The 19,382-nt window shown below is 36.2% G+C and overlaps 2 protein-coding genes across 3 annotated transcripts in view; one reads left to right on the top strand and one right to left on the bottom strand.

Annotated features, from left to right (window-relative positions):
• Positions 1–201: 201 nt before the first annotated feature.
• Positions 202–9,976, bottom strand: lztr1 (leucine zipper like post translational regulator 1). Of its 2 annotated transcripts, none has more exons than XM_082170820.1 (20): positions 9,456–9,976; positions 9,301–9,363; positions 9,164–9,220; positions 8,996–9,075; positions 8,489–8,597; positions 8,293–8,373; positions 8,152–8,209; positions 7,757–7,896; positions 7,246–7,447; positions 6,366–6,476; positions 6,183–6,275; positions 5,964–6,059; positions 5,431–5,614; positions 4,420–4,589; positions 4,177–4,333; positions 3,939–4,086; positions 2,839–2,988; positions 2,372–2,477; positions 1,704–1,784; positions 202–1,252 (listed from the first exon to the last, which is right to left on the bottom strand). In XM_082170820.1, exons 1-20 carry the CDS (start codon positions 9,623–9,625, stop codon positions 1,136–1,138), a joined length of 2,373 nt encoding a protein of 790 aa, XP_082026946.1. In that variant the 5' UTR covers positions 9,626–9,976; the 3' UTR covers positions 202–1,135. The 2 variants fall into 2 exon arrangements, with proteins under 2 accessions (XP_082026946.1, XP_082026947.1); XM_082170821.1 differs by having other exon boundaries at positions 3,939–4,065.
• Positions 9,977–10,245: 269 nt separating this feature from the next.
• Positions 10,246–19,382, top strand: part of pole (polymerase (DNA directed), epsilon) — a 34,629-nt gene continuing 25,492 nt past the window's right edge. The window contains exons 1-19 of the mRNA XM_082170801.1: positions 10,246–10,586; positions 11,511–11,646; positions 11,776–11,856; positions 12,037–12,081; positions 12,167–12,259; positions 13,602–13,756; positions 13,939–14,083; positions 14,180–14,260; positions 14,433–14,540; positions 14,701–14,811; positions 14,997–15,082; positions 15,252–15,371; positions 15,466–15,598; positions 17,419–17,532; positions 17,634–17,846; positions 17,942–18,049; positions 18,139–18,267; positions 18,427–18,529; positions 19,158–19,304. Of these exons, the coding sequence (XP_082026927.1) occupies positions 10,525–10,586; positions 11,511–11,646; positions 11,776–11,856; positions 12,037–12,081; positions 12,167–12,259; positions 13,602–13,756; positions 13,939–14,083; positions 14,180–14,260; positions 14,433–14,540; positions 14,701–14,811; positions 14,997–15,082; positions 15,252–15,371; positions 15,466–15,598; positions 17,419–17,532; positions 17,634–17,846; positions 17,942–18,049; positions 18,139–18,267; positions 18,427–18,529; positions 19,158–19,304 (2,170 nt within the window). The 5' untranslated portion in view covers positions 10,246–10,524. The remainder of the gene's footprint in view (positions 10,587–11,510; positions 11,647–11,775; positions 11,857–12,036; positions 12,082–12,166; positions 12,260–13,601; positions 13,757–13,938; positions 14,084–14,179; positions 14,261–14,432; positions 14,541–14,700; positions 14,812–14,996; positions 15,083–15,251; positions 15,372–15,465; positions 15,599–17,418; positions 17,533–17,633; positions 17,847–17,941; positions 18,050–18,138; positions 18,268–18,426; positions 18,530–19,157; positions 19,305–19,382) is intronic.

Here is a 19,382-nt window from a genome sequence, read left to right as displayed (position 1 = left end):
ACCATTAAATGTTGTTATTAACAAATAGCATGTTAAATGTAATCTTATCAATCACATTGCACAAAGGAAAAATAAATAGATACTTACAGATTTGTCATAGCCATCCATCATCCACATTAACTCCCTTCAAATCATCTCGTCTACATTCTTTTACCGTATACATAATATATACACAGAAAATAAAACCACAAAACAGTCTGCTGATGTTGCACTATTTATTAAGGCATAGTTCCCACAGGACCAACAGAACATCTCAATGATTACAGTAAAGCATACATGAGTTGACTGTTGATGTGTTGATCCCCTTATATAATTATATTATGCCATAACTGCATAATTACGAGCACTGACATAACTCAGAACAGCAGCAGCACAAAATCACTACAAGGCTCAGGTATAAATAAAGGTCTACTATATTCATAAAGTGCAGTAGATCAAATCCAGGTCATGTTTAATGATACAAAAAAAATCTAATTAAGAAATCATATTTTGCTGAAAGAATTAATATATGCTTGGTAAATTTTTTTTTCTAATTCTCATGATGCTGTAATGCAAAAGGAATATTTTTTTTTAATGATTTTTTATTAATACACAATGGTATTATTTGTATTTGTTGCACTTTATTTTAATTTTCAAGAACCTGATGAAATCATTTATTGAATCATAATTTGGCGCTAAAATGTTCATAATTGTCATTATAAAAAATAAATAAAAAAAAGATATGGGTGGCTATAAAATGAGTTCATTTTCTTTATGTAATATATAAAAAATAATATTTTTCTTTGGATTTTGAAATGAAAGGTTACCCGGACATGTTTTATTGGACACATAATTGTATGCCTAATTAAACAACGTTGTGGGCCGTCAACTGATTTGATGTGCACTACTAATAAAAAAGGTATTTGCCTAAAATATTCGCATATTAAAACGAATGAAACTGAACAAATCACCCAGTCTCTTAAACACAATTTGGTAAATAAAATCCAGAGGAATGTGATGCAGCGAACAGGAGGGGTGTGAAGCAGAATTATAAGGGTTGGGAGGAGGTGCTGAATGAAAAGGGAAGGAAATGGAGCAGAAGCGTTAATGAAAAAGCTCATAAAGTATTGGATGGGATGTGAAAGGGGAGGAGAGACTATATATCAGAGCTCATCTCAGTGCACTGTTTGTCTGATATGTGGGATGCCAGCGAGTCAATGATGTCCAACAGCAGCGGTTGGCTGAGCGATCGCAAGTTGGGGAGCTTGGACACCTTCAGGGAAGGAAGGAGAACCAAAGAAATAAATGGTAAACAACACAGGCCATGCAATAGACCGCAAATAAACAACCAAAAATAAACTGATAAGCTAACAGGGCCAAATAACACCAGGATGTCAAATTATGTTCACAAAGGCACTCAATGGCATTTTATAAATACTAGAATTGTTTAGTGTAGCTGAAAGTGGGACAATTTATCACTATTGTAGTAAATATGCGTGATGGATAACACTGATAACATGATAAATAGGTCTAAAAGCATATCAAACTTTGCCTGACAGTACATAGTTACAGATCTCTCTGTTTTGAAAAACCGACCAGAATATCATAGACATTAAAGAGCTCGTAGAGGTTATCCACACTGGACAGGATATTTTGGTGCCGTGTTTTTAACCGTGGCGAGGTAGCCAGCACACGCTTAGAGCTGTGGTCAATAGCACACCCACCTTGGTGAACTGATGGACTATAATATGCAGGCAGTGTTTCTTCATGTCCAGAGCTTGAGTCTTATCAGCCGCCTCCAAGATCTGAGGATAAAGGAGGGATGATAGCATGTGACTGATGTTCTTTATCATTAAAGGGTTTGAACGTTATGACACATATTAACTTTCAAAAAGTTTGGGGTTAGTAAGGTTTAATGTTTTTGAAAGAAGTCTCTTCTGCTCACCAAGGCTGCAGTTACTTGATCAAAAATGCTGTAAAAACTGTAATAGTGTGAAATATTATTACAATTTAAAATGTAATTTATTATTGTGATGCAAAGCTGAATTTAAAGCATCATTACTCCAGTCTTCAGTGTCACATGATCCTTCAGAAATCATTCCAATATTCAGATTTTCTGCTCAAGAAATATATCTTATTATTATTATTAATGTTGAAAACAGTTGTGCTGCTTAATATTTTTGTGGAAACTACCATAATGATTTTTTTTTTTTCTGGATTATTTGATGAACAAAGTTCAGCATTTATTTGAAATATAATTATTTTTGTAACAAAACAAATCTGAAAAATGTCACTAATTTAATTAATTGAAATATATCTTTGCCAAATAAAAATATGAATTTCTTACTGACCCCAAACTTTTGAACGATAGTGTATGATATATGATACATACCTGTAAGACATTCTCTACAGTAACGTTCATCTCCAGATTTTGCTTGCAGTATGCCTGCAGTCTGTTGTTGGAGAAACCGTAGTAATAAGGTGCTGCAAACAGGTATCTGTGCACTAGTTAAGGGCAAATACATCATTTAAAATTTGATACAGCTCAGGTTCTTCCGTCATTCTTCATTCCGTTTCATCCTCTGCCAGGTGAGAAATCGCAAGTCTGGTCGTTAGCAAAAGTAACAGCACATCTCTCCTCGACAAGCTACTCTATTTGAGCTATCGTTCATGTTTCTAACATGCGAGTTAGATGACAAATAAACATTAGATGACATTAATATGACAAATAAACATCTAAAAATAATAATATAAAAGGGAGTCAACAAAGCATTACAACAAAGCATTATGCATGGTCTCAGAAAGAAAGATTGCACATTACAATATAAAATGTAGAACATGAAGCGGTAATGAGGATACAGTGAGTCCTCTGGAGGCATGTTGACGTCCCCATAATAAATGTAGCGCAGCATAGACTCAAAGGCCTGTGTGCTAGGAACCATTTCACCTATTGAAATGTTCACCTGCCCGTCCTCTGGCATGAAGGAGCGGAACATGGCCTCAAAATAACTGAGAAAGAATTGAGGCAGTGATCAACAAATCAAAAGACAGTTAAAATGATCAAGACATGTTTGGAATGAATGCCTTACTACTAGTTTCTATTTATGTTGTAAAATAAAATAATAAAATAATATGCAGTATGAATACTGTGCACTTTGCTCATGAAATACCCAGACGACTTACTGCATAATCAAAGAAATGTTATTATTGTTGTTAATTGAAAAAAATAAATGTTAATTATATATATATATATATATATATATTCATATTCATTCTTTTTCTTTATTATTTTTTTTTAACTAAATATTTAAATTAGCTGCAAAGGCAAAAATTTTCAATTTCGTTTAGTTGGCATACTTAATATTTGTACCTAAATTTGTTAAAAATAACAAAACAAAAACTGAAATAATAATTAAAAGGAAATAATATATTAACATAACTCAAATAATAAAACAGACAAAAAGACAATCAAAACTACTAAAATGAAAATGGAAAATATAAAAATAAAAACTAATTCAAAATATGAATGAATACTATAATAATGACACTAAAATAACACTGAACCAGAATACACTGCTGTCAACTTGACCGTCCTCTTCCATGGTGATGCATGATTATATCAACCGTGATTTACCGAACTCATTGATTGAAAGACTATAAAAAAAAAAAATCATATTCACTTTGACGGACATCATTTGCTTAAATGCCCATGTGAATGCATTGAAATCATGTCATATGACAACAACATGCTTAATGTAGATGTTTAATTTTTTAATGCATACTGCCCCACACTTTTAATTTTAAAAAGTAATATGCAGTAAATAAATGTAGTTTAATACTATCTAGTAAGAATTATGGTAGTATTCCATTAAGAACATATCCATACACTCATCTCCTTTAATACTTCAAAGCTTTATCGAGGTGTTGTTATAGGCCCTAGTGACTACTGTGTCCATTACCTGGAGCGAGCAGCAAGTATAGCCTTATGTGCAGGGCGCGGATGACCATCTAGCAGAAGGATGATGTCACAGAACTCATGGCCCGCCCCCTCCAGACAAGCCTTCATGTCCTGCACCAGAGATGTGCCTGAAACAAAGAAAAGGCATCCTGATTTTTGGAGCCATATCCCTAATTTTAGATCTGTCCTGAAAGCGAATGTCTGTGTATTTGTATTTGTATTTGTGTGCTTATTTTCACCTATGTCCACCGGCTGATCCGAATAGACTCTGGGAGGAGGCTGCTGTTTGCGTCTCACTATCTCCACGATCAGCGGAGTGGACAGGTGCTCAAACTCTTTAGTCATGATGACCTGGTTAAAGTGACTCTCCTTGACCACAAAGTTCAGGCAATGTTCCTGGGGAGAGAAATATAGATATAGAAGAGAATTTGACACTCTAACAAGGTTAGTTTATTTGTATTCAGGTATGTCATCAACTTTACCTTGAGCTGGTCCAGCTGAAGTTTGTTTGCGTTTTCACACACGCTCAGGACATTCTGCAGATCGACCGATGCCTCAATGTACTGAACACAGAGCTGCTCCAGTCTGGACAGTTTAAAACTCAAAGCAAGTTTATAAACGTCCATGATCAACAGCACATCCTGCACATGACCTTGTGGAGAGAGAGAAGGAAGACTATTAGGCGAGTGATTTAAAATATGACCCCATGACACCCTCTATGTCTTTTCTTGAAGTGCCCCAATTATGCTATTTTAAAGGTTCCTAAATTTGTTTTGAAGGTCTTCTACAAAAGGTTTACATGCATCCAAGGTAAAAAAACACACATTTTCTCATAATATACATTGCAGCATTTCTTTTCTCAGTTTCTGAAACGGTTCAATCAATTCGGTCTCCCTATACCCCTTCTTTCCGAGAGCATACTCCGCTTTGATTGGTCAGATGGCCCAGTCTGTTGTGATTGGTCTACCTCTTACACTGTTTGTCAGAAACAAAACAGCCATTACTATATCTGAATTTCAGCTCCGGACGCTTCCTCAACACTTGATATAGAGACTGATACAAACAGTAACAATGGTGTTGGTTTTACCATATCAATTCCAGCCCGAGTCCTCATCTTTTGGAAGTACATGCAAAGTAAATTTGCTTTGGAAGCACAGAAGAAAAAAAAAGCATCTTCTCGACATGTCGACATCACAAATCAAACTCATACAGGCCTTAGCTACAACTACAGTGTTTGAGGGGAGGGTCAAAATAGACGTTGTTTGCAGCAGCCAATGAAGACCACAGATTGGCATTATGCAAATTTGCTACAAACCTACATAGGTTTGTGCAGGAATAAGACTTTTATTTCCATTTATTGTGCGCTTGCAGATCTTTTACATTCACAAACTGCTATACTACACACTACATGAAAGGTAATATCCTAAAAAGAATAATAGGGGCACTTTAAGCAGATCAACAGAAGGCATATCTTAAGATGTGGTGTAACTTACCTCTACGTGGGTACTGTATCTTGTCTGTGTACAGGAACTGCATCAAAACCTCAAATGGTTGAGCATCAGCCTCTCTGATTGACACTTCCAATAAAGGAAGACCCCTTGAGGACTTTCCAGAGTTGTCCTTCTGACTGCCTGAGCCAGACTCCTCACTCTCCTCATTGCATTCGAGTTTACTCTTCTGCAAAAAGAGGCCAAATATTATTCACATTCTGATTAGCCAAAAGTAAATAGGTTTGGACAGGAATTCGCATTCATTTAGGAATATTGAGATTTAAAAAAAAATAATTGTGTGTGCAAATAATACCAATATTCATGTTACAAGGTAAATATCTACAAAAAAACATTTTTAAAATTTACTAAACATTTATTAATATTTATTTAAAAAACCCTCATTTGACAACAGGCGATAGGACAACATGGCATAAGTACAAATTTTACTTTTTCCCCCCTTTTTTAAAAAAAAAAGGTAAAATTTCTCACAAACAAAGATGCATACAAAATCAGACATGATGAAATATTAAATAGACCTGTTTCTGTCGATCTCTCGCCTGTAGAATCTTCTTTCGGAGCCACTTACAGCGAGCTGTTACAATGGCAATATGACCCAGGACCTTCTCCTCCCTCTGTTAACAGAAAATAAAAAGAGGTCATTTATTACTAAAACTAAAATGTTGCCAATGATTCAGAATGACAGTGTGTGTGTATCAGATAAAAACATGTAATTATTTTTTACAGGACAAACTAACCTCCCCCAAGATAAACTCGACATCACAGAACTGACGGTTTTCCCAAAGTTTGCCATAGTCCTCATGAAGCGTGCACTTTGGGTAACAAGAAAACTAGGACAAATAATAATAATAATAATAAAAAAGAACAGTTAAATAATAATATTGTATGTTTAATTGCATTAGATGAGGTCAAGCACTCACCTGAAATCTGTACATTTCTCCACTGCGTACATTATTGTCCACAGTCCCTCCAAAGATGTACATGGCATCATGGATAACAGCTGCTGCATGGAACAGCCTCCCACTTGGCATCTGAGAGAAACAAGTCAAAATCTTTATTTACAAAGAACAAACACATTACAAGCTAAAAGGCAAACCCTTTTTCCAAACTACCGGGGAACTCAATTAACTCATCAAAATGAATGCTGAAAACATCCACAATTGAGTCATGGATGCTTATGATGTTGCTATGAATTTATAGGTAGAGTCAAACCCATAATTGTTCAGATTTATTACAATTAATTAAACTGCATGTGTTTTTAAATGGCTACAAGCAAATACACTACCATTCAAAAGCTTGAGGTTGGTAAGATTTTTTTTTTAGATTTCTCTGAAAGAAGTCTCTTATGCTCACCATCACTATGCTGCATTTATTTGATTAAAAATACAATAAAAACAGTAATATTGTGAAATATTAAAGTGTAATTTATTCCTGTGATGCTAAGCTGAATTTTCAGCATCATTACTCCAGTCTTCAGTGTCACATGATCCTTCAGAAATCATTCTAATATGATGATTTGCTGCTTAAGAAACATTTCAGCTTCTTTAACAGTTGTGCTGCTTATTATTTTTGATTCTTTGATAAATAGAAAATCCAAAAGAACCAAAACAATTATTTGTGACAAATTTCTTTACTGCCACTTTTGGTCAATTTAATACATACTTGCTGAATGAAAGCAAACAAAAATTCTGACTGACCCCAAACTTTTGAATGGTAGTGTATGTTAAACATTAATTTTCAATGGGAATATTACAGATTTATTGTTATTATGTTAGCTGGTGTTATCTGTCCAGGTCATACCTCGCTGTCGGTGCTGGGATGAATGACCTCCCAGGTCTGTGAGTCCACGTCATAGCAGTGCAGTTCATTGGGTAGAGTGTTGTCTGCCGCTCCTCCAAACACATACAGGTGACGGTCAAACGCCACCATGGTGTGTCCATAGCGTCTCTGAGGGGGCGGAGGGGAGCCACGCAGTAAGTGCTCAGTCGGGATACGGGTCCATCTGTGGAAAAAATACATTGCTAATTGCATACAAACATTTTTATTGTTCCTCTTTCCTTAACATTTTACATAATTGAAACAACATTTAACTGAAATGAGATGAATAATGACAATATTGTCTGCTGTAGAGCTGGAATTGACATTGGTTCATATAACTGACTCTGTTATTCTCCTGTTTACTACTGTGAAGCTTCTTTGAAACAATCTAAAGCCTTTTATAAATAAAAGTGAATTGACATAATAAAAACTCATGCACATACAGTATTACACATAAAATGAGATTTATCAATGTCCTCTCTGCCGTGCTCACATGTGGCCTTTGAATTCAAACTGAAAGAGGTTGTTGGTGATCTTTGCTCCACTCTGACCGGAGAAGACAAACATCTTATCCCGACATACGGCTACTGGGAAGTTACAACAGGAAGGTGGGATTTCACCGCTTTGTTCAATCTATAAGAAACAAAGAAAGTGGTACATCAGAAAAGTTATTATGCATTTTACATTTACATTTATTCATTTAGCAGACGCTTTTATCCAAAGCGACTTACAAATGAGAACAATAGAAGCAGTTAAACTAACAGTAGGACAACAATATGCAAACTTGTATTTTATAAGCTTAAAGGTGAACACAAACTCTTAAGAAAAAGCTTAAAGTCAAATAATATAATTAGACAAAATTTGTATTAAACATGCAAAGATAGACACCTCTTCCCAGCATGCCTGCTCACGATCCTGAAGACTGATGGTCCACATGTCATTCAGCCTGTTGAAAAAATAGTTAATTCATATATTAACAGTGAAATTTTGCCATTCAACGCCATGTAAAGACGGGAGTAACATGCTTGCCTGGCATTTCCATCATATCCAGCAAAAATCCAGAGTTTGTCGTTATAGACCGTGGCTCCATGAGCCGATCTGGCAACCAGACTGGAACATAAAAAAACAAAAAAGTATTAACAAACAAAATTGAGTGTCAGACAGACAACAGAACAACAATGAGAAAGACAAAAAATATATATAATTGTTAAAACTTGTGATTTACCGTCCCTCCACCTTCCATTCTGTCCACTGCCCGGTAGCAAACTTGTACTCAAATAGATCATTTTTGTTTTTCAGGTTAGAGTTTGAATATATGTCTCCAGTGTAGCCACCTAAAAATACAAGCAAGAATACATTACGCACACAGGAAAGGAAAACACGACATAGATTGGCACATTAAATGTCGAGTTTTAAATCAATGAATGAATGAATGAGCTGAATCAACATTGAACTGACTCGAGCTGAATAACAACACCACTGCCTTCTGTATAACTGAATTGAACTCATTTCATAATTGAAGAACTTTACACAGTTATTGCACTGAACTGACTTAATGCTGAATGATGTCTTTTTGGAGCTGCTTTACAGCCTATTTAAATGGGTCTCATATTTGATGAAGTTGGATCATTGATTCTGTTATTTTCCTGTTTATTACTGCAAAGCTGCTTTGAAACAATCTCTATTGTATAAAGCAATATTACATAAAAGTGACTTGACATTGAAAACCTACCAAATACAAACATGCTGCTTCCATACACAACTGCAGAATGGTGATATCTTGGTGCTGGTGGGGTGCCAGTAGTAAACGCCCTATTAATAATGCAAATTCATGTTAGAGGGTACAAAAAATATATATTTAAGCACATGCACCTTCAAGCGATTAACATTTAACCCTCACCGACACCACGAGCAGTCCTTCACATCAAACCGCAACAGATCATTAAGCATGTTCTTGCTGAAAGAAATGATCAGCAGAGTGAGATCTTTCTGTATCTTTGGAGTGAAAGGAAAATGGAGGAAATCCAAAATACTCACCCATTGTCTCCTCCAAAAACATAGATGGCATCCCTGTACGCCACAACAGTGTGTTTGCTACGCCTGCAAGAAACAAAACCCAATATACACTGTTTTTTACAGCTGAATACAAAACCTATTGTTAAAGATGGATAAAAACGTGTATAAATGTGTACCTTGCACCCACAAACTCATCACATGGTGGCAGCCTCCTCCAGCGGTGGACAGTCTCGAAAGGCCCGAAGTTGAGTGTCAAATACTCAACACTGTCAGAGCAGCTGTGGTCAAAATCAACACTGGGAGCAACTTTAGATTTACAAGACATGGCTCCAGGAAACCATGACATTCAGTTTACATCTAGCAAGGTTTTGTCTAGCCGAAAAAAATTAATTTGTTTGTAAGTTGCCGGACGGTTTGAGCTGGTTTGGGATCATCTGAACCATGTTGCCCAAAAGATTATTATGATTGTTTACAATCTTACCTTCAATACGACTAGCTAGCTAACGTTACAAGTGTATTTTTGTCATTTTTGTCTCTAAACGTCTAATAACAATCGTAACACCTTAAATTAACATAACATATTAAATTAAACACGTCGATACGACAGAAGGGAATCATATCATGGAATATATACAGATAGGAATTAAATCGCTTCTTGCTCCTGGACGTCAAGGGAGGAGACGAGGCTACTTGACATGCGCAGATTCACAGCTTTGAATGGAGGAGAGCACAGTTGACGTCATCAAGAAAAAACACACTTAAGAAATTATTAATATTTTATACGTCTCCGTTTTTATTTTTACTACACACACCTAAATGTTCTCATTTCTAGACACACTCAAATAAATAGAAATATAAGTATAAACGGAGCATTAGTAAAAAACGTACGCACGAGGTTGCATTTTCATTGGTCGAAATGATGAGGGGCGGGATCAAAGCAGGAAGGTGACTGGAGCTCGCGGCAACAACTCAAAACGCGCCAAATTTCTACATCGGCACAGTATGAACAACGGAAATATATATTTACAGTAAAATTCTATGTATACCGGTGGCAACGCGAATTGTATGTACATTTATAAGGACACATACTTTTGTCTATCGCTGTTCGCAGCACATTAGTGAAATTCATGCGAACAGAAGGTCTAAAATTAGGTCCATCGCGCTGCAAGTTGGTCGAATTGTGTGGAGTGACGCTTTTAACTAACTTCTGCTGATTGATTTGAGTCTTGCAGACTCTTGTCAGCTATGGTTTTACAAAACAGTGGGCGATATAAAACAGACCGAGGCGGGGATCAGGACAACCAGCAGTAAGTGCATAATAATGTTTACACGACAGATATTTCAGTCTAAAATGTTACTATGGTAATTTAGTGCTTAGCACCAGTTATAAACTATCTATAGTACAGTTTGGTAAAGCAGACAGTGTTTGGGTAACGTTAGTTGACAAATAACCACTTTTCTTTAACATAAAGATTTTAGTTAAAACTCTTTATAAATGTGTACTGCTATATTATTGTAGCTAGAAACATAGACACAATTGTTCTTCAACATTTTAATAGTTTTTTTTGCTGTTCACTTAAAGTGTCCCGGTAGTATTACTTTATTTTGTTATATATATACACTTTTATAGTTTTTATTAATATCTTAAATCAGTTTTTATTTGTATATCTTCAGTTTTTTTAAGTTATAGTAATTGTGTTGTGTGCATTTGTCATTTTATTTAACGTTTTTTTATGTTTCTAAATTATTAGAAATGTATTTGTTCTCCATTCAGTTAGTAACTTTTTTTTTCTTCTAAATTTAATATTTTTTTACGGCTTCATGATATTTAGCAAAAAAGTTTTTAATAGTTTTGGTTAATGATAGCACCATGTACAACAAATTATTTTTATTACAAATATTCCATTCAATATCTCCATTAATATGGAGTCATAACTGAATGTTAGATGATTATCCAAGAATTAGGAAAATAATAATTTACCTCAAATACAGCCTGTCACTGGTTGAAATGTCAAAATGACAACTTTGGTAGAATTGACAATTGCCTACATTGAAACCAAATCCTGCAACCTTTCAGTTTACCAGCATAGACTTTTAATTAGTAGAACACAATCTCTTCTGTGAACCTTTCTCTCATTGCGTGCTCTGACAGCTTAACCTTGTCAAAACGTCTGTTGAATGTGGACGACAGGTTTTGTTGCAGTAGATTTCATGTTGTTGTTGGTTTTTAGGGATGATGCGTCTGCTATGTCCGCTGTCAAGCGGCTGGAGCGCAGTCAGTTCACTGATGGGATGGACGAGCGCTTTGGCTTCGAACGGATGAAGGAGCCTGGTGAGAAGACGGGATGGCTGATCAACATGCACCCGGTAAGAATGAATGTCAGACATTCAAACACTGTAATTAGATGACCAGTAAGCTGTGCTTTCTGGCTTTTTACTGATCATTTTGCCAATATTGTGAAGGTTTTGAACGTTACGCTATGTATTTCTTCTCAGACTGAGATTCTGGATGATGACAAGCGGATGATCAGTTGTGTGGACTATTACTTCATACAGGAAGATGGAAACAGATTCAAAGTGCGATATTACAGCAGTTTGCAAATATACATATTTCTTTCTTTCAAATGTAACATTAAAAGTTTCTCTACTTTTTAAAACATGTATTTTATCCTTTATGACATTATCATAGAGCAGGAAAAGAATGTCATGTTGGTCCTGATGTTGTAAGTTTCCCTTTTTGTGTACGTGTCCCCACAGGTTGCTCTTCCTTTTAAGCCGTATTTCTACATAGCCACTAAAAAGGTGAGTTTGAGCTTTTTAACTGAATGAAAACATTTTGGTTTGGATGGATTGAATGATACTGAATGTCTTTTTGTATCTGTTAAAGAACTGTGAAAGAGAGGTTATCTCCTTCCTGTCAAAGAAGTTCCAAGGGAAAGTGGCGAAGCTTGAAGTTGTCCCAAAGGAAGATTTAGATCTGGTAAGTTAAGTTCTTTTATACATTAATTCTACTAATTTGTTTTCATCATTTATGTTCCTGATAGGCAAGACAAGCCAAGACAATTTATTTGTAAAGCACAGTTAAAATGTGCTGTACATTATAAAACAAGCTTACGCACCACTAAACTACATAACAAAGACTGTCAGGGTAAGGGTGGGTGATGTGACCCAAATCTTATATCAAGATATGAGTAATTTTATTTCACGATAACAATATATATTCATCACAATATAGTTTTTATGATATCAACATTTTTGAGACCATTGAAATTTCATAATTCTTTTTCAATATCATTTTAAAAAACTAATACTAACCTAAAAAAAAACTCTCAAGCTTACTGAGGACAAGTAAAATGTGATAAAGAAAGATCAAAGAAAACAAACTACAAATGAAATGGACCTACCTGAAAAACTTCAAGCACTAGAAATACTACATAAAATGTATAAAGTAATCAATTGTATAGAAAAACAATGCATAGTCTTTACTGTGTAAATTAAATATACATTTATTCTTATTAAAGTTACAAAAGTGATTCAGTCAAGAGCAGTGAGAGATTTTCTCTCTCTTTTGTTGTTTGATTAACAATAATGACAGCAGGTAAATTTGGATGCTTTCACTTTAAAAGACCGACTGCACAGATCCAAAAATGTTCACTTTATTTAACGTTCACTTTAGACATAAATGACTGTTTACTTGCAAAAACATGGTCACTTAACCATATTTAACTATTCAAGCCTAATTAGGCGGCAAAAAGCACTCAGTTCAGTACTCGCTCGCTTTGAGCAGCGGCTTCATGTCGCGTGTCTCTCAGACAGCGCGCGCATATTCTGAGATGAGTTGTCTTTCGCTGCTAATTGTGCTTCAACAGTTTAAAATCACCTGTTTTTAAACCGCAATGCTTTAAAACATATGCAAACGATAAGCTTTCGTGACTGCGCAGCACAGCAATGTGACATGAGCATAACTGCGATAGAGGCTATAGTCCAAAATCCCCACCGGTTGACAAATTTCCACCCGTTCATCGTGTCTACCGCTATATCGCGACGCCCACCCCTACGTCAGCGTTTCAGCATAAATCTTAAAACAGCACTATTACACAACATAAGGCATCGTGGTTCATCAAAATGCTAACAAAAAGCCTGGTAGAAAAGTTTAAAGAAGAAATCAATTTAAAATGCACTGATGCCATTATATAACATGAATATAAATCAAAATCTATTTATCAATACTTCAATTTTGTTCATTTATTGATCCAATTTGTTTGTTTTTTCATTCTTTTGTCATTTTTGTCATTCATTTGATTGTTATGTGTCTTTAAAAGCCTAATCACCTGGTGGGCCTGAAGAGGAGCTACATCAAACTCTATTTTAACACGGTGGATGACCTTGTTAAAGTGAAAAGGGAGATCTCACCTGCTGTCCGCAAGAACAGAGAGAGAGAGAAGTCCAATGACGCCTACACAAGCATGTTATCCAGGTATTCACATTTTGGCAGTGTTAAGAAAGCACACTGTAAATTTAGATGTCCTGCTTATTTTGAAACCTTTGTTGCAGCAATGTAAAAGGGAAAAATCCCAAAAGAAATTAATTTCCACAATGCACTTCACATTGTTCTCTATTGTTATCCAGACCTATAAATGCTTCTTTTGCATGTTACAGTGCTTTGGTTGGTGGGAGTGTAGTGACGGAGGATAAGCATGGCTCATCGAAGAAGATGACTGAGCAGCTTGACAACATTTTGGACATGCGAGAATATGACGTGCCTTATCACGTCCGTGTTTCTATTGACCTGAAGATTCATGTGGTAAAGAAACATCCCATACAGGCTACATGACTGATTATACAGTATGTTTAATTTTTAAACGAGACCTTCTTGACTGACAGCTCTGTTTTCTGACAGGCTCACTGGTATAATGTGCGGTACAGAGGAAGTGCCTATCCTCCTGAGATTGTGCGCAGGGATGATCTTGTAGAAAGACCTGTAAGAATCTTAACCAATGTTTCTGCATGTCTTAAAGAGTTTAAATGCTTGAGATATTTGCTTAGTCTCTGGCAATGATTGCCAATAATGTCATTCCAGTTTATTCACTGAGGATCCTGCATTAATTATTATGAATCACTTATTCATGGCAGTATTTTTCTGTCATTTTAAGGACCCTGTAGTGTTGGCGTTTGATATTGAGACCACTAAACTCCCTCTGAAGTTTCCTGATGCTGAAACAGACCAGATCATGATGATATCATACATGATAGATGGACAGGTAATGTATTTTGCGCTCTTGCGATAGATCAGTCATTAATTACACACAGTAAATAAGTAATTTAATTGTCAGTTTTATTCATGCTGTATTTAAATTGTATCTGCCTCTTTGATATGTTTAACATTTGATATGGTTTATAATGTATGTGCTATTTTCCCAGGGCTTCCTCATCACAAACAGAGAAATTGTCTCTGAGGACATTGAAGACTTCGAGTTCACACCTAAACCTGAATACGAGGGCCCTTTCACAGTATTTAATGAACCTGATGAGGTAAGGCTGAACAGTATATGATGTGGATTGTTTACCAGACTGGTACTCAGTGCTGCAATTGAACAATTGATATAATGTCGTCAATTGTAAAACAAGGCTTGAGAAAATTAAGTTGTCAAACTACTTTTCTGTAGTTTGGTAAATATTTGCCTTCCCTATTTCTGACCTTTTCTGTCTGCTTGCAGGGCTCTCTCATTCAGAGATGGTTTGAACACGTCCATGAGACCAAGCCGAACATTTTTGTCACTTACAACGGAGATTTCTTTGACTGGTAGGACATGCTTTTAGACTATTACTGTTAGACTATCTGATATTATATCACATAAAATCCTGTTGACTGTTTAATGTTTTTATTTTTCATTTACATGTGGTTTTGACCATTTTTTGTGTTTTTACAAGTAGCATGTGATGATGGTGAATTTGTGTCTCTATGTCCTCAGGCCATTTATAGAGACCAGGGCGGCCCAACTTGGCCTGAGTATGCATCAGGAGATCGGCTTCCAGAAGGACAATCAGGGAGAATATAAAGCCAGCCAAGCTATTCACATGGACTGCCTCAGGTAAGAGTGGCTTCAATGGTTTTTTCTAATGAATGGCTTGTGTATGACTTTATATTAGGAAATACACCCTGTCTCACCCTCTCTCTTCTTTCAGGTGGGTAAAGAGAGACAGTTACTTGCCTGTAGGAAGTCATAACCTCAAGGCTGCAGCAAAAGCTAAGTTAGGTTATGACCCCGTAGAGCTGGACCCAGAGGAGATGTGCCGTATGGCTACTGAAGAATCACAGGTGCCCTTCCTCTACTCCTCAACTTTCACACTCATTGATCATTTACATAGATGACCGTTCACTTTCTACACAATAAACATTTAGTCAACACACTTTATTTTTGGGGTTTATGAATTTAGCATTCCAGAAAAATGTCAGGCAAAATATAAATTCATTTTTAACACAGATTTTATTGTAACACCATACATTGTCCATACTATGTTACCAGCCACAACTAACAAGACGTTTAGCTGGTCAGTTTCAGAGCCATAGAGAGAGAGAGTTGCGACACTCTTTGATGTCGCCGCTATGGCTGTCACGTGGTTCATGTAAGCCCCAATAGTTCCAAAACGTACGCTGGCTGTCATGTTCTTCTATGGGACAGACAGCAGCGATTGCATTATTGAACGGTAAATATAAAATAAAACACACACCCAAGTACTTTTTCAGCTGTTATTGCATTATTGCATTTTGTTAATGTCAGTTTTGCATTTGGAGATAAGTTTTAGGCTATATTTTTGGAGGGAAAAGCTTAGTGTTCATGTTCGCATGGGTAGTAGCACTGGCTTTAGCGGCTCTAACTTAACTTTTCCATATCATTCATCTGATGATGGACGTCTCATGATATTTATTTTAGCACAACTGGGCTGTATTAGGCTATTGATTCCCGTGATTTTGCTTATAAATTTTGATTCAGCCATTAGCCTACCTTCATGATCACGCAAGAGGTCTGCCGTGGCGGTCCGTTCAGAATTCGCTTAGAAGCTAGCTCACTTCTTCTGATGAAAGTGGCCACCCCCAGGACCACAACGTGAAACATGATCATGTTAAGACTAAGAATATTATTTTAAGATTAAGGCCATACACATTATCAAAACTATAACAGATTAAAAACGAATTTAAGCATGGCTGATACAAATGAAGGTTTTCAAATAAAATATTTTTTATTAAACAATGACAGACAACAAAAATGTGTGCTTGTGTGTGTGAACAAGAAAAACAAAAACCAGGGGCAGGTGATCCATGAAACAGACAGGACTGGTGATGGCCATAACAATCCTAAAGGTCCAGCATTGTTCTCACAAGCCGCTTCACTCAAGACAATAATAACATAATGAAAAGTTAGTATATCCCAAAAAATTAAATTAAATAAAAGTTGCTATAAAGGTGGTAGCGATTCATTACCGAACTCTTAGCTGACGAAGTCGCGCTAGCTAACTAACGTTAGCTAGCAGGCAGTGCTTGAAAATTGGTTGAAACAACCAACATAAAATATAAATAATTACGCTGTGCATGTACAAGTGAAGACCAGTATAAGCATCGCAAAGGGCCTCTGATACAATATAGACAGTTGACAATTCAAAAGAGGTCGATATTTCGGCAACTTAACTCTGGAACAACTCGACGCGCAGCAATGTAAGTGAATGGTGTCCAACGCCCACATGACAGTGTTTGGAACTATTCCGATCTTCATATCCCGGAAGTAGGCGGTTAAAAGCGCCGCCATTATTTACAACGGAGGTCTATGGGAGTGTCGCAACTCTCTCTCTCTATGGCTCTGGTCAGTTTGATTTTCCTTGTATTGTGTGGCCAACAATAAAATCTCATTGGCCCAAAATCCTGCTTGGCGTAGCTGCATATTAGCCATCAAATTGGTTCTGAGTGACTATGAATTTGTTACTTTGTGAATCATTTACTTATTTCTTTATTATTATTATTTTTAAATATAAATGTTTTAATATATTTTATTATTTTAATGAAATTTTTACATTTTTGAATTTGATGGATTTGTGTTTGACAGTTCTTGATTTTGCATTATGAGCTGTATTATTGTTTTTCAGACTCTTGCCACCTATTCAGTGTCTGACGCTGTGGCCACATACTACCTTTACATGAAATATGTTCATCCCTTCATTTTTGCCCTCTGCACCATTATTCCCATGGAACCCGATGAGGTCTGTATTTACGAATTCTTGGTTTTATAGTTACTACATTGTGATGAGAAAGCTGTAAATATAATTGTTTTTAACATCATGGATTGCTTTATATCTGTCAGGTTTTGCGGAAAGGCTCCGGTACCCTGTGTGAAGCCTTGCTGATGGTTCAGGCCTTCCATGCCAACATTGTCTTCCCAAACAAGCAGGAGCAGGTCTTTAATAAACTCACAGACGATGGTCATGTACTCGACTCTGAGACCTATGTTGGCGGCCACGTCGAGGCTCTGGAGTCTGGTGTGTTTCGCAGTGACATCCCCTGTCGCTTTAAAATGGTAACTGGGAGTCCATCTTTAATCAAAGCACATTGTTTTGAGTTGTTTTATTTGTATCACATCTTCATAATTATTTATAATTTATGTTCTTACAGAATCCAGCAGCATTTGACTTTTTGATTCAGAGGGTAGAACGTACTCTTCGTCATGCGATTGAGGAAGAGGAGAAGATTCCCCTTGAGCAGGTCACCAACTTTAATGAGGTCAGTCAGAGTCAGTATTCAGTGATGTTTTTGATGCTTACATGTATCATGTTAAATACTAGTTGTCATAATAATCTTACCTGTTTCAGGTGTGTGATGAGATCAAAAGAAAGCTGATCTCTCTGAAGGAAGTGCCCAATAGAATCGAGTGTCCTCTTATTTACCATCTGGATGTGGGGGCTATGTACCCCAACATCATCCTCACCAACAGACTACAGGTACAATACAGTTCTCAGCTTATACTGGTGCTTAAGTTGTTAATTTCATTGTAATGACATTTTAAGACAACTTTTAGTTTGTTCTCTTCAGCTGTATATGAATAAAGTGAGTTAAATCATCTCTTTCTCTCCATCTATTTATTTTTTTTTTGCTCCTAGCCCTCTGCCATGGTGGACGAGGCGACCTGTGCCGCCTGTGATTTTAATAAACCTGGTGCAAACTGTCAGCGCAAGATGTCATGGCAGTGGAGAGGAGAGATCAGTGAGTAATTTGAACTTCTTAGATCTTTGCGGAGACGTTTAATGCCACAATTGTTTTCATCTTGGGTTGACTCAAGAACAGCCAAGAAAGATTATTGTTATTTTTTTTAAAGAAATTAGTACTTCTATTTGGCAAGGACACATTAAATTGATCAAAAGTGACAGTAAAGACATTTATAAGGTTACAAAAGATTTCCATTTCAAATAAATTGTTATTTTTAACTTTCCATTCATTAAAGAACCCTGAAAAAAAATCAGGTTTCATTTTTTTCATAAAAATATTAAGCAGCACAACTAAATATTTTGAAAAGCTTTGTCATCACAGGACTGAACATATAGCAAAATAGAGAACACTGTTTTTTGAAAAAGAGATTTCTTTCAAAAACATTAAAAAAAAAATCTTACCGACCTTACAGAAACTTTTGAATGGTAGTGTATGCTTTAGTCATATACTGTATTACTGGTTATGAGTAGTTTTGGCCTCACTTTATAATTACATTGGTTAGTAATAACATAAACAGACATTATAACATTTATATACTTCATAATTGCTGAACCTTTAACTATTATAAAGTGTTAATGCAGTTTTACTATCAGTGAGGTTCAGGGTGTTTTTTATTTCCTCATAGTGCCGGCCAGTAGGAGTGAGTTTCACCGCATTCAGCAACAATTGGAGTCAGAGAAGTTTCCCCCTCTCTTTCCAAACGGTCCACCTCGTGCTTTCCATGTGCTCAATAGAGAAGAACAGGCTCGTCATGAGAAGAAGCGCTTGGGAGGTCAGTATATTCTTGATTCTCATACCCATCTGCAAGGATCTAGGTTTTGTCTGACTATTGTCAGACCAAGAAAAGCTT

Source organism: Leuciscus leuciscus, assembly GCF_965113295.1.
Source record: "Leuciscus leuciscus genome assembly, chromosome: 5".
Lineage (NCBI taxonomy): Eukaryota > Metazoa > Chordata > Actinopteri > Cypriniformes > Leuciscidae > Leuciscus > Leuciscus leuciscus.
The sequence above is the reverse complement of the archived record's forward strand: the minus strand, read 5'-3'. Positions and strand labels throughout refer to the sequence as shown.